Source organism: Molothrus aeneus, unplaced genomic scaffold (genome assembly GCF_037042795.1).
Source record: "Molothrus aeneus isolate 106 unplaced genomic scaffold, BPBGC_Maene_1.0 scaffold_30, whole genome shotgun sequence".
Classification (NCBI taxonomy): domain Eukaryota; kingdom Metazoa; phylum Chordata; class Aves; order Passeriformes; family Icteridae; genus Molothrus; species Molothrus aeneus.
The window spans coordinates 2,993,703-3,007,924 of record NW_027098964.1 but is presented as its reverse complement, the minus strand read 5'-3'; the positions used below and the strand labels follow the sequence as shown (position 1 = coordinate 3,007,924).

The 14,222-nt window shown below is 62.0% G+C and overlaps 1 protein-coding gene across 1 annotated transcript in view; it reads left to right on the top strand.

Annotated features, from left to right (window-relative positions):
- The window catches only part of L1CAM (L1 cell adhesion molecule), a 30,662-nt gene continuing 16,440 nt past the window's right edge, over positions 1 to 14,222 (top strand). Inside the window, exons 1-7 of the mRNA XM_066570235.1 lie at positions 1 to 131; positions 4,701 to 4,777; positions 6,284 to 6,298; positions 7,195 to 7,300; positions 8,528 to 8,730; positions 11,096 to 11,218; positions 13,278 to 13,448. Of these exons, the coding sequence (XP_066426332.1) occupies positions 82 to 131; positions 4,701 to 4,777; positions 6,284 to 6,298; positions 7,195 to 7,300; positions 8,528 to 8,730; positions 11,096 to 11,218; positions 13,278 to 13,448 (745 nt within the window). The 5' untranslated portion in view covers positions 1 to 81. The remainder of the gene's footprint in view (positions 132 to 4,700; positions 4,778 to 6,283; positions 6,299 to 7,194; positions 7,301 to 8,527; positions 8,731 to 11,095; positions 11,219 to 13,277; positions 13,449 to 14,222) is intronic.

Sequence of the window (14,222 nt, the reverse complement as noted above, 5' to 3'; positions counted from 1 at the left end):
TGTGGCCGTGTGGGCGTGGCCTCGACGGGGCGTGGCCGGTGGGCGTGGCTTTGCCGAGGGGGCGTGGCCTACGGGCGGATTATGTCAACCCCGCGGCAGCCGCAGCCCCGAGCTGGGAGCGGCCGGAGCAGGTACGGCCCTGGGGGGGCTCCGGGGGGATTTGGGGAGGGGTCTCGGGGGGCCCGGCGGGTTCCCCACCATCGGGGGGGACCCCGAGGATTGCGGGGGTCTCGGGGCGGGGGGCGCCGAGCGCGGGGAGCGGCTCTGGGAGGGTCCCGGGGGGCTGCGTTGAGGGGGTGGGGAGGGGGGAAAGGTGGGGCTGGGGGCGATTTTGGGGGGTTCTGGGGGTGAAATGGGGCTGGGGGCGTTCTTGGGGTGTTTCTAGGGAGGTTTAGGTGGAGCTGTAGGGTCTCTATAGGGCTGAGGGGGGTTTAGGGGGGCTGGGGGCGTTATCGGGGGGTGGTGGGAGGGGGCTGGGGGATGGGAGGGTGAAAATGGGGCTGGGGGATTTTGGGGTTTGGGGAGGGTGAAGGGGGATCCGGAGGGGATCTGTAGGGTCCGTGTGGGGCTGGGATTGGGATGGAGGAGGGGCTGGGGGGGGTTTTAGGGTCGGGGGGCTTCTGGGGGCGGGGCTGTGAGCTGTTTGTGGGGGGCTGGGGTCTCTATAGGGCTGGGCAGAGCCATATAGGATCTATGGGGTCTCTGTGGGGCTGGGCAGAGTCCTGTAGGATCTGTGGGGTCTCTATGGGGCTGGGCAGAGCCCTCTAGGATCTGTGGGGTCTCTATGGGGCCGGGCACAGGTACAGGCGGGGTTGGGGTCTCTATAGGGCTGGGCAGAGCCATATAGGATCTGTGGGGTCTCTATGGGGCTGGGCAGAGCCCTATAGGATCTGTGGGGTCTCTGTGGGGCTGGGCAGAGCCCTATAGGATCTGTGGGGTCTCTATGGGGCCGGGCACAGGTACAGGTGGGGCTGGGGTCTCTGTGGGGCTGGGCAGAGCCCTATAGGATCTATGGGGTCTCTATGGGGCTGGGCAGAGTCCTATAGGATCTATGGGGTCTCTATAGGGCTGGGCAGAGCCCTATAGGATCTATGGGGTCTCTATGGGGCCGGGCACAGGTACAGGTGGGTCTGGGGGTGTCTGTAGGGTGAAGGGGGCCTCTATAGGATCTATGGGGTCTCTATAGGGCTGGGCACAGGTACAGGTGGGTCTGGGGGCGTCTCTAGGGTCCGATGGAGGTAGAGGAGGGTCTGTAGGGTCTCTGTGGGGCTGGGATTGACAGCGCGATGGGTTTGTGGGGTCTCTATAGGGCTGGGGAGGATCTCTAGGGTCTCTATAGGGCTGGGCAGAGGCGCAGGTGGTGCTGTGGGGGCCCTATAGGGTCAGACAAGGGGCACAGGTGGGTCTATGGGGCAGGTGGGTCTATAGGGGCTCCATAGGGTGGCACAGGAGGCACAGGTGGGTCTGTAGGGTGGGGCTCAGGGGCACAGGTGGCTCTGTGGGGCCAGACTGAGGAACATGAACAGTTCTATAGGGGCAGGTGCTTCTATAGGGCAGGTGGGTCTATAGGGGCTCCATAGGGTGGGACAGGAGATACAGGTGGTTCTGTAGGGTCAGACTGGGAGATACAGGTGGTTCTATGGGGTGGTTCTATGGGGGCCCTATAGGGTCAGACCTGGGGCACAGGTGGCTCTGTGGGGTCAGACTGAGGGGCATGGGTGGTTCTACAGGGGCTCTATAGGGTGGCACAGGGCACACAGGTGGTTCTATAGGGCAGGTGGTCCTATAGGGGCCCTATAGGGTCAGACCTGGGGCACAGGCGGCTCTGTAGGGTCAGACCTGGGGCACAGGTGGTTCTATGGGGTCAGACTGAGGGACACGGGTGGTTCTATAGGGTGGGACAGGAAGCACAGGCGCCTCTGTAGGGTCAGATTTGGGGTCTGGGGGATTCTATAGGGTCAGACCATGGGCACAGGTGGTTCTGCAGGGTGGCCTAGGGGGGTACAGGGGATTCTATAGGGGCTCTGTGGGGTGGCACAGGGCACACAGGGCGGTTCTATAGGGCCACACCTTGGGCACAGGTGGTTCTGTAGGGTCAGACCGGGAGTACAGGTGGCTCTATGGGGTCAGACTGAGGGACAGGCGGTCCTATAGGGGCCCTATAGGGTGGCACAGGTGGTTCTATAGGGGCCCTATGGGGTGGCACAGGTGGTTCTATAGGGGCCCTATAGGGTGGCACAGGTGGTTCTATAGGGCAGGTGGTTCTATAGGGGCCCTATGGGGTGGCACAGGTGGTTCTATAGGGCAGGTGGTCCTATAGGGGCTCTATGGGGTGGCACAGGTGGTCCTATAGGGGCCCTATGGGGTGGCACAGGTGGTTCTATAGGGGCTCTATGGGGTGGCACAGGTGGTTCTATAGGGGCCCTATGGGGTGGCACAGGTGGTTCTATAGGGGCTCTATGGGGTGGCACAGGTGGTCCTATAGGGCAGGTGGTTCTATAGGGGCTCTATGGGGTGGCACAGGTGGTCCTATAGGGGCTCTGTGGAGTGGCACAGGTGGTTCTATAGGGCAGGTGGTTCTATAGGGTCTCTATAGGGTGTCACAGGTGGTCCTATAGGGTCAGGAGGAATTTGGCTCTATGGGGCTACAGGTGGCCCTATAGGGGCTCCATAGGGGGCTGGGCTGGTGGGGAGGGGGCTCCGTGGGGAGGGGGCTCCTTCCCGAGGTGGGAAGAGCAGAGGGGCCGGGCCTGGGGGGGTCCAGGATGAATTTTGGGGGATCCACGATGAATTTTGGGGGATCCTGGGGGGGTTCAGGGGCAGAAACCGAGTGGGGAGGGGGAGGCAGGGGGGGTCTGGGCCCGGCGTTTTGAGGAGGGGGCTCGGGGCGGTTCTGGGGCTGTTGTGGGGGAGAATCGGGGCCGTTTTAGGGCGATTTTGGGGCGGTTTTGGGGGTGATTTTAGGGCCGTTTTGGGGGTGATTTTAGGGCCGTTTGGGGAGGGGTTTTGGAGCCGTTTCGGGGGTGATTTTGGAGCCGTTTTGGGGCCGTTTTAGGGAGATTTTGGGGTAGTTTTGAGGTCGTTTTGGGGAGGGGGCTCGGGACAGTCTTGGGGCCGTTTCGGGGCGTTTTTGGGGCCGTTTTGGGGTGATTTTGGGGCGGTTTTGGGGCGTTTTTGGGGCCGTTTTCGGGTGATTTTGGGGCGGTTTTGGGGCCGTTTTAGGGAGATTTTGGTGCAGTTTTTGGCCCGTTTTGGGGAGGGGGCTCGGGACAGTTTTGGGGCCGTTTTGGGGCGTTTTTGGAGCCGTTTTGGGGTGATTTTGGGGCGGTTTTGGGGCGATTTTGGGGCCGTTTTGGGGTGATTTTGGGGCGGTTTTGGGGCCGTTTTGGGGTCTCTGTAGGGGCCCGATCCTCATGGGGGGAGGGGGCTCTGTGAGAACAAGGAATTGTTGGGGGGGGGTCCCCATCAGCCCCGGGGGGGTCTCGGGGGGTCTCTGTAGGGTCCCCATGGGGTCCCCAACGTCCAACAGATGGGTGGGGCCGGGGGGGGAGGGGCGGCCCTCGCGCGCCCCCCCCGAGGGACCCCCAGGGCTGGGGGGGGTCCGGGAGGGGCCAGAGGGGGGGTCCCCAGTGGGGGGGGGGGAGGGGCGATCCCCATTCTCACCCCTCCCCCCCCAATTTCCCTACAGGTGCCCGCCCCTCCCCCCGCCCGCAGCACCTGAGGGGGGTTTTGGGGTTTTTGGGATTTTTGGGGGGACGGGTCCGCACTTTATGGGGTGGGGGAGGGGCAGCACCGTCCTCACCCCCCCCCAAAGGAATTTGGGGTCCACAAGGGGCTCCTTGTTCGAGGAGCCGGGGCCGCCCCCGCTTCCGGCCGGGTGTGGCCGGGGCGGGGCCCCCGAATTCTCTCGTGGAGGGGCGGGGGTGGGGGGGGGGGCCCAAAAATCCTTCCGGGATTGCTGGGGTGGGGGGGGGGCGGGGGGATCCCAAATCCTTCCGGGATTTTTGGGGAAAAGGGGGGGGGTCCCCGGATTGGCGGCGCCACCCGGGATGGGCGGGACCGGCAATGCCGGGGGGGGGTGGGGGGACACACCCGGGGGGGTTTTTGGGGGGGTGGGGTCACACCCGGGGGGGTTTTGGGTGGGGGGGGTCCCCGCAGCTCTGGGGGGTGAGGAGGGGTCGGGGGTCGCACACGGAGGGGGTTGGGGGAGCCCCGGCTGCACCGGGGGGGGTTTTGGGGGGGGGGGGTCTCCAGACCTCTGTGCCCCCCCCCGGGTGATTCTGGGGGGGTCCCAAACCCTCCTGAGGGTTTTTTTTGGGGGGGGATTTCGGGCATTTCGGGGCATTTCGGGCCCGTCCCTGTCCGTGGTGCTGAATTGGGGGGGGGGGGGCGGCGCTCGGAGGCCGCGGGGGGGGGGAGGGGGGATGGGGGGTGGGGGAGGGGCGGTCAGGGGGGTTGTTTGGGGGGGGGGGTCGCGCGCCAAGGTGACAGGGTCCCCTCATTAGGCGTTGCCATGGAAACGGGCGCATCCGCACGAGCCATGGGGGGGGGGAGGGGAGGGGAGGCCGCCACACACAATGGAGGGGGGGGGAGGGGGAGGTGGGGGGGTGTTTTAAAGGGTGGGGGGGGGTCCGGAGGGGATGGAGGGGGGGTGGAGACCCCTCCCCAAATAAACCCGTGACCCCCCCTCCCCCCCTCAGGGCCATGGCGGGGCTCGCGGTGCTGCTGCTGCTGCTGCTGGGGGGGCGCGGCGGCGCCATCGTCATCCCCCCCGAGTGTGAGTGGGAATTTGGGGAGGGGGCGAGGGGGGGTGGGGGGGGGGGAGAGGTGGTGACACCCCCCGAGTCACCCCCACCCCCCCTCGGTGCTGCCTGCGCTGCGCCAGGAGGGGCTTGCATGAGGAGACCCCTCCCCACCACCGGCATGGGGACCCCCCCTCAATTTACACCCCTGGCATGGAGACCCCCCCTCAATTTACACCCCGGGTCATGGAGACCCCCCCTCAATTTACACCCCTGGCATGGGGACCCCCCCCCCTCAATTTAGACCCCTGATCGTAGGACCCCCCCCTTCCCTGGCATGGAGACCCCCCCTCAATTTACACCCCTGGCATGGAGACCCCCCTCAATTTACCCCCTGATCGTGGGACCCCCCTCCCTGGCATGGAGACCCCCCCTCAATTTACACCCCGGGTCATGGAGACCCCCCCTCAATTTACACCCCTGGCATGGGGACCCCCCCTCAATTTACACCCCCTGATCGTGGGACCCCTCCCCATCACCGGCATGGAGACCCCCCCCTCAATTCAATTCATCCCCCCTGGCATGGAGACCCCCCCCTCAATTTATCCCCTGATCGTGGGACCCCCCCCCTCAATTTACACCCCTGGTCATGGAGACCCCCCCTCAATTCACCCCCTGATAGTGGGGACCCCCCCTCAATTTACACCCTTGGCATGGAGACCCCTCACTCAATTTATCCCCTGATCGTGGGGACCCCCCCCTCAATTTACACCCCCTGATCTTCGGACCCCTCCCCATCACTGGCATGGAGACCCCCCCTCAATTTACACCCCTGGCATGGAGACCCCCCTCAATTTACACCCCTGATCATGGAGACCCCCCTCAATTTACACCCCTGATCGTGGGACCCCCCTCCCTGGCATGGAGACCCCCCCTCAATTCACCCCCTGATCGTGGGACCCCCCATCAATTCAACCACTGAGCATGGAGACCCCCCCCCCAGCTTGGAGACCCCTCCTCAATTCACTCTCCTGACCCTGGACCCCCCCATCTTGCATGGAGACCCCCCCTCATTTCACTACCCCCACAGGCATGGAGACCCCCCCGGCATGGAGAGACCCCCCCTCAATTCACCCCCCCAATCGTGGGGACCCCCCCGGCATGGAGACCCCCCCTCAATTCACCCCCCCAATCGTGGGGACCCCCCCGGCATGGAGACCCCTCCTCAATTCACCCTCTTGACCCTGGACCCCCCCCTCAATTCACTCTCCTGACCCTGACCCCCCCATCTTGCATGGAGACCCCCCCTCAATTCCCCCCCTGACCCTGTTCCCCTTCCCCCCCCCGCATGAAGACCCCTCCCCAAATTCCCTCCTCACACTTTCCTCCCCCCTGACCCCTTTTCCCCACCCCATTTTCTGAGCCCCCTCCCCCCATTTTTTGAAGCCCCCCCCTGCCCCCCGCTTTGCCCGGGGGTCTCTCCCGAGCCCCCTCCCCACTCACGCTGTGTCTCTCCCCCCCTGCCCCCCCGGATGGTGCAGACTCCCTGCACGAGCGTGAGTTTGGGGGGGTTTGGGGGCGTCCTAAGGAGGTTTTGGGGAGCCCCGGGGGGGTTTGGGGGGGTCTGGGGGCGTCCTAAGGAGGTTTTGGGTGGTTTTGGGTGGTTTTGGGTGGTTTTGGGGGGTATGGGGTCGTCCTAAGGAGGTTTTGGGTGGTCTGGGGGATCCCTGGGAGGTTTTGGGGTTCCTGGGGAGGGTCCTGGGGGGTTTTGGGGTGTCTGGGGTGGTCCCTGGGGTGTTTTAGGGTCCCTGGTTGGGGTCCTAGGTGGGTTTTGGGGTGTCTGGGTGGGTTTTGGGGTGTTTTGAGGGTCCCAGGTGGGCTTTTGGGTCCCTGTTGGGGTCCCAGGTGGGTTTGGGGTTGTCTGGGTGTTTTGGGGTCCCGGGTGGGTTTTGGTGTCCCAGGTGGGGTTTTGGGCTCCCAGTTGGGGTCCCGGGGCTGTTTTGGGGTCCCGGGGCTGTTTTGGGGTCCCGGGTTGGTTTTGGGGTCCCAGTTGGGGTCCCTCAGTGTTTTGGGGTCCCTCAGTGTTTTGGGGTCCCAGTTGGGGTCCCGGGTGGGTTTTGGGGTCCCGGGTTGGTTTTGGGGTCCCAGTTGGGGTCCCGGGTGGGTTTTGGGGTCCCGGGTGGGTTTTGGGGTCCCGGGTTGGTTTTGGGGTCCCAGTTGGGGTCCCGGGTGGGTTTTGGGGTCCCGGGTGGGTTTTGGGGTCCCGGGGCTGTTTTGGGGTCCCAGTTGGGGTCCCGGATGGGTTTTGGGGTCCCGGGTTGGTTTTGGGGTCCCAGTTGGGGTCCCGGGTGGGTTTTGGGGTCCCGGGGCTGTTTTGGGGTCCCAGGTGGGGTCCCGGGTGGGTTTTGGGGTCCCGGGGCTGTTTTGGGGTCCCAGCCGCTGCCCCCCCCAGTCCAGCAGCCCCCCGAGCTGACGGAGGCGCCCCCGGAGCAGCTCGTGGTGTTCCCCAGCGACGACGCCGTGCTCAAGTGCGCGGCCAGCGGCAACCCCCCCGTGCAGTGAGTGTCACCTGAGTGTCACCTGAGTGTCACCTGAGTGTCACCTGTGTCACCCCCCGTGCAGTGAGTGTCACCTGTGTGTCACCTGAGTGTCACCTGTGTGTCACCTGTGTGTCACCTGAGTGTCACCTGTGTCACCTGTGTGTCACCTGAGTGTCACCTGTGTGTCACCTGTGTGTCACCTGAGTGTCACCTGTGTCACCTGTGTGTCACCTGTGTCACCTGTGTCACCTGTGTGTCACCTGAGTGTCACCTGAGTGTCACCTGTGTCACCCCCCCGTGCAGTGAGTGTCACCTGAGTGTCACCTGTGTCACCTGTGTCACCTGTGTGTCCCTGTGTGTCACCTGTGTCACCTGCGGCACCTGAGTGTCACCTGAGTGTCACCTGTGTCACCTGAGTGTCACCTGTGTCACCTGTGTCACCTGTGTCACCTGTGTGTCCCTGTGTGTCACCTGAGTGTCACCTGTGTGTCACCTGAGTGTCACCTGTGTCATTTGAGTGTCACCTGTGTCACCTGTGTGTCACCTGAGTGTCACCTGAGTGTCACCTGTGTGTCACCTGAGTGTCACCTGTGTCACCCCCCGTGCAGTGAGTGTCACCTGAGTGTCACCTGTGTGTCACCTGAGTGTCACCTGTGTCATCTGTGTCACCTGTGTGTCACCTGAGTGTCACCTGTGTTACCTGTGTCACCCCCCCGTGCAGTGAGTGTCACCTGTGTCACCTGAGTGTCACCTGAGTGTCACCTGAGTGTCACCTGTGTGTCACCTGTGTGTCCCCTGTGTCACCTGAGTGTCACCTGTGTCACCTGTGTCACCTGTGTGTCCCTGTGTGTCACCTGTGTGTCACCTGTGTCACCTCCCCATGCAGTGAGTGTCACCTGTGTCACCTGAGTGTCACCTGTGTGTCACCTGTCCCCTTGTGTCACCCTCCTGTGCAGTGAGTGTCACCCCAGAGTCACCTGTGTCACCTGAGTGTCCACTGTCCCCTCAGCCACTGTTCCCATGTCCCTCCTGCTGTCCCTGTCCCCTGTCCCCGTGTCCCCCTGTCCCCGTGTCCCTGTCCCCGTGTCACCATCCCCGTGTCCCTGTCCCCGTGTCACCGTCCCCGTGTCCCTGTCCCCCTGTTCTCCTGTCCCCGTGTCACCGTCCCCGTGTCCCTGTCCCCGTGTCCCTGTCCTCGTGTCCCTGTTCTCCTGTCCCCGTGTCACCGTCCCCGTGTCCCCGCAGGTTCCGCTGGACCCGCGATGGCCGCCCCTTCCCGTCCCCGTCGCTGTCCCCAGCGGAGCTCGCGGGGGTCTCGGTGTCCCCCGGGGGGGGGACCTTGGTCATCAACGCCAGCCTGGCCGGGCGCCTGCAGGGCCGGTTCCGCTGCGAGGCCACCAACGCGCTGGGGACGGCGCTGTCCCCCGAGAGCAGGGTCATTGCTGAGAGTGAGTGCCCAAATCACCTAAACACACCCCAAAATAAACCCTAAATCACCCCTAAATCACCCCAAAACTGCGCTGGGGACGGCGCTGTCCCCCGAGAGCAGGGTCATTGCTGAGAGTGAGTGCCCAAATCACCTAAACCTGCCCCAAAATAACCCTAAATCACCCTAAATCACCCCAAAACCGCGCTGGGGACGGCGCTGTCCCCCGAGAGCAGGCTGATCGCAGAGAGTGAGTGCCCAAATCACCTAAACCTGCCCCAAAATAGCCCCAAAATAGCCCCAAAATAACCCCAAAACCGCGCTGGGGACGGCGCTGTCCCCCGAGAGCAGGCTGATCGCAGAGAGTGAGTGCCCAAATCACCTAAACACACCCCAAAATAAACCCTAAATCACCCCTAAATCACCCCAAAACCGCGCTGGGGACGGCGCTGTCCCCCGAGAGCAGGCTGATCGCAGAGAGTGAGTGCCCAAATCACCTAAACTCACCCCAAAATAACCCCAAAAACCCCTTAAATCCACCCCAAACCTGCGCTGGGGACGGCGCTGTCCCCCGAGAGCAGGGTCATTGCTGAGAGTGAGTGCCCAAATCACCTAAACCTGCCCCAAAATAGCCCCAAAATAGCCCCAAAATAACCCCAAAAACCCTTTAAATCCACCCCAAACCACACTGGGGACGGCGCTGTCCCCCGAGAGCAGGCTGATCGCAGAGAGTGAGTGCCCAAATCACCTAAACCTGCCCCAAAATAACCCCAAAAACCCCTTAAATCCACCCCAAAATAACCCCAAAAACCCCTTAAATCCCACCCAAAATAACCCCAAAACCCCTTAAATCCACCCCAAAACCACGCTGGGGACGGCGCCGTCACCCGATTGCAGGGTCATTGCTGAGAGTGAGGCCCCTAAATCCCCTAAATCCACCCCAAAATCCCCAGGGACAGCGCAGGAGCCCCTGTCTGGTTTTGGGGTCCCCGGCGGGATTTGGGTTCCTGGTTGGGTTTTGGGGTCCCTGGTTGGGTTTTGGGGTTCCTGGTTTTGGGTTCCCTGTGGGTTTTTGGGTTCCCTGGTTTGGGTTCCTGTGGGTTTTTGGGGTTCCTTTCAGTTTTTGGGTTCCCTTTTTTGGGGTCCCCGTCGGTTTTTGGGGTCCCTGTGGGTTTTCGGGGTGCCTGTTTGGGGTTCCCTTGGTTTTGGGGTCCCTGTGGGTTTTTGGGGTTTCCCCCTGTTTTGGGGTTCCCCCTGTTTTTGGGATCCCTGTTGGTTTTTGGGGTCCCTGTTTTGGGTTCCTGTTGGTTTTTGGGGTCCCTGTTTTGGGGTCCCTGTTGGTTTTTGGGGTTCCTGGTTTGGGGTTCCCTGGGTTTGGGGTTCCCTGGCAGTTTTTGGGGTTCCTGTTTTGGGGTCCCTGTGGGTTTTTGGGTTCCCTGTTTTGGGTTCCTGTTTTGGGGTTCCCTGGGGTTTGGGGTGCTGTGGGTTTTTGGGGTCCCTGTGGTTTTTGGGGGTCCCTGTTTTGGGATCCCCGTGGGTTTTTGGGGTCCCTGTGGGTATTTGGGTTCCCTGGGTTTTTGAGTTCCCTGTTTTGGGGTGCTGTGGGTTTTTGGGGTCCCTGTTTTGGGGTTCCCTGTGGGTTTTGGGGTCCCCGTTGGTTTTCGGGGTGCCGCAGCCGCTGTCCCCCCAGCCCCGCCGCAGTGGCCCAAGGAGAAGGGGATCCTGTGGGTTTTGGGGTCCCTGTTTTGGGGTCCCCGTGGGTTTTTGGGGTCCCCGTGGGTTTTGGGGTCCCCGTGGTTTTCGGGGTGCCGCAGCCGCTGTCCCCCCAGCCCCACCGCAGTGGCCCAAGGAGAAGGGGATCCTGTGGGTTTTTGGGGTCCCCGTGTTTCTGGGTTCCCTGTTTTGGGATCCCCGTGGGTTTTTGGGGTCCCTGTGGGTATTTGGGTTCCCTGTTTTGGGTTCCCCGTGGGTTTTTGGGTTCCCCGTGGGTTTTGGGCTCCCCGTGGGTTTTTGGGTTCCCTGTTTTGGGGTTCCCTGTGGGTTTTGGGGTCCCCGTGGGTTTTGGGGTCCCCGTGGTTTTCGGGGTGCCGCAGCCGCTGTCCCCCCAGCCCCACCGCAGTGGCCCAAGGAGAAGGGGATCCTGTGGGTTTTTGGGGTCCCCGTGTTTCTGGGTTCCCTGTTTTGGGATCCCCGTGGGTTTTTGGGGTCCCTGTGGGTATTTGGGTTCCCTGTTTTGGGTTCCCCGTGGGTTTTTGGGTTCCCCGTGGGTTTTGGGCTCCCCGTGGGTTTTTGGGTTCCCTGTTTTGGGGTTCCCTGTGGGTTTTGGGGTCCCCGTGGGTTTTGGGGTCCCCGTGGTTTTCGGGGTGCCGCAGCCGCTGTCCCCCCAGCCCCGCCGCAGTGGCCCAAGGAGAAGGTGACGCCGGTGCAGGTGGAGGAGGGGGACCCCGTGGTGCTGCCCTGCGAGCCCCCCCCGAGCGCCGTGGCCCCCCGGATCTACTGGCTCAACAGCCGTGAGCAATGGGGATGGGGGGGATTGTCCTGCACCCCAAAATCCTGCCCTGAACCCCAAAACCCTGCCCTGAACCCCAAAATCCTGCCCTGAACCCCAAAATCCCACTGCGCACCCCGAAATCCCCACCATGCCCCCCCGGATCTACTGGCTCAACAGCCGTGAGCAAAATGGGGATGGGGGGGATTGTCCTGCACCCCAAAATCCTGCCCTGAACCCCAAAACCCTGCCCTGAACCCCAAAATCCTGCCCTGAACCCCAAAATCCCACTGCGCACCCCGAAATCCCCACCATGCCCCCCCGGATCTACTGGCTCAACAGCCGTGAGCAAAATGGGGATGGGGGGGATTGTCCTGCACCCCAAAATCCTGCCCTGAACCCCAAAACCCTGCCCTGAACCCCAAAATCCTGCCCTGAACCCCAAAATCCCACTGCGCACCCCGAAATCCCCACCATGCCCCCCCGGATCTACTGGCTCAACAGCCGTGAGCAATGGGGCTGGGGGGGATTGTCCTGCACCCCAAAATCCAACTGTGCACCCCAAAACCCTGCCCTGAACCCCAAAATCCTGCCCTGAACCCCAAAATCCTGCCCTGAACCCCAAAATCCCCGCCGTGGCCCCCCGGATCTACTGGCTCAACAGCCGTGAGCAATGGGGCTGGGGGATTGTCCTGCACCCCAAAATCCCCGCTGTGCACCCCAGAATCCTGCCCTGAACCCCCAAATCCCACTGTGCACCCCGAAATCCCCACCGTGCCCCCCCCGGATCTACTGGCTCAACAGCCGTGAGCAATGGGGCTGGGGGATTGTCCTGCACCCCAAAATCCAACTGTGCACCCCCAAATCCTGCCCTGAACCCCCAAATCCCCCAAATCCTCCCCTGAACCCCCAAAATCCCCGCTGTGCACCCCAAAATCCTCCCCCAAAATCCTCCCCGGACCCCCCATAATCTCACCTGACACCCCCAAATCCTGCCCTGAACCCCTATAAACCCCCTTGGAGCCCCCCCAAATCTTCCCCTGAACTTCCCCAAAATCCACCCCAAAACCCCAAACTCCTCCCTGAACCCCAAAATTCCTTCCCCCAAACTCCTCCCTGAACCCCAAATCCTGCCCTGAAACCCAAAAATTCTCCCCTGGACCCCCAAAACCCCAAAATCCTCCCTGGACCCCCCCATAATCCCTCATGACACCCCCAAATCCTGCCCTGATCCCTCAAAATCCCTCCCCAAAACCCCAAAATCCTTCCCGGACCTCAAAATCCTCCCCAAAACCCCAAATCCTCCCCTGACACCCCCAAAATTCCCCCCTGGACCCCGTGGCCCCCCCATAATCCCCCCTGAACCTCGGTCACGTTTTGGGGACCCCCTGACCCCGGGCTCGGTTTGGGATCAGGTTTGGGGGCAGGTTTGGGGCAGGTTCAGGCTGAGGTTTAGGATCAGTTTTGGGGCAGTTTTAGGGTCAGGTTTGGTGCTTTGGGGTCAGTTTTGGGGTCAGTTTTGGGGTCAGGTTTGGTGCTTTGGGGTCAGTTTTGGGGTCAGGTTTGGGGTCCTGGGTCAGGTTTGGGGTCAGTTTTGGGGTCAGTTTTGGGGTCAGTTTTAGGGTCAGGTCTGGTGCTTTGGGGTCAGTTTTGGGGTCAGGTTTGGGGTCAGTTTTAGGGTCAGGTTTGGGGTCAGTTTTGGGGTCAGGTTTGGTGCTTTGGGGTCAGTTTTGGGGTCAGGTTTGGGGTCCTGGGTCAGGTTTGGGGTCAGTTTTGGGGTCTGATCCCAGGACAGGTTTGGTGTCCCAGGATCGGTTTAGGATCAGTTTTGGGGGCAGTTTTAGGGTCAGTTTTGGGGTCAGTTTTGGTGCTTTGGGGTCAGGTTTGGGGGCAGTTTTGGGGGCAGGTTTAGGACAGTTTTAGGGTCAGTTTTAAGGCAGTTTTGGGGTCAGTTTTGGGGTCAGTTTTGGGGGCAGGTTTATGACAGTTTTGGGGTCAGTTTTGGGGTCAGTTTTGGGGTCAGGTTTAGGGTCAGTTTTGGGGTCAGATTTGGGGTCACTTTTGGGGTTTTTGTCCCCCAGGGATCATGCACATCGCCCAGGACGCCCGGGTGAGCATGGGCCAGGACGGGTTCCTGTACTTTGCCAACGCCCAGGTCGGGGACAGCCACCCCGATTACATCTGCCACGCCCATTACCTGGGCCCCCGCACCATCATCCAGAAGGAGCCGCTGGACCTGCGCGTCACCCCCAGTGAGCCGCACCCCAAAACCCCAGAGCCACCTTCAGGGCACCCCAAAACCCCAGAGCCACCCCAAAACCCCAGAGCCTCCTTCAGGGCACCCCAAAACCCCAGAGCCTCCTTCAGGGGACCCCAAAAACCCCAGAGCCTCCTTCAGGGGACCCCAAAACCCCAAATCTTCCTTCAGGGCACCCCAAAACCCCAGAGCCACCCCAAAACCCCAGAGCCTCCTTCAGGGGACCCCAAAACCCCAAATCTTCCTTCAGGGCACCCCAAAACCCCAGAGCCACCCCAAAAACCCAAATCTTCCTTCAGGCCACCCCAAAAACCCAGAGCCTCCTTCAGGGGACCCCAAAACCCCAAAACCTCCTTCAGGGGACCCCAAAACCCCAGAGCCTCCTTCAGGGGACCCCAAAAACCCAGAGCCTCCTTCAGGGCACCCCAAAACCCCAAATCCTCATTTACGGGACCCCAGAACCCCAAATTCTCATTTATGGGGTCCCCAAAAACCCAAAACCTCCTTCAGGGGACCCCAAAACCCCAAAGCCTCGTTTAGGGGACCCCAAATTCTCATTTATGGGACCCCAAAACCCCAAAGGCTCGTTTAGGGGATCCCTGAACCCCAAATCCCCCTTCAGAGGATCCCAAATCCCCCTTTAGTGACCCCAAAACCCCAAAACCTGGTTTAGGGGACCCCCCAAACCCCAAATAAGCCTTTAGGGCACCCCAAAAACCCCAAATTCCCCTTCAGGGGATCACAAAACCCCAAATCCCCCTCTGGAGGA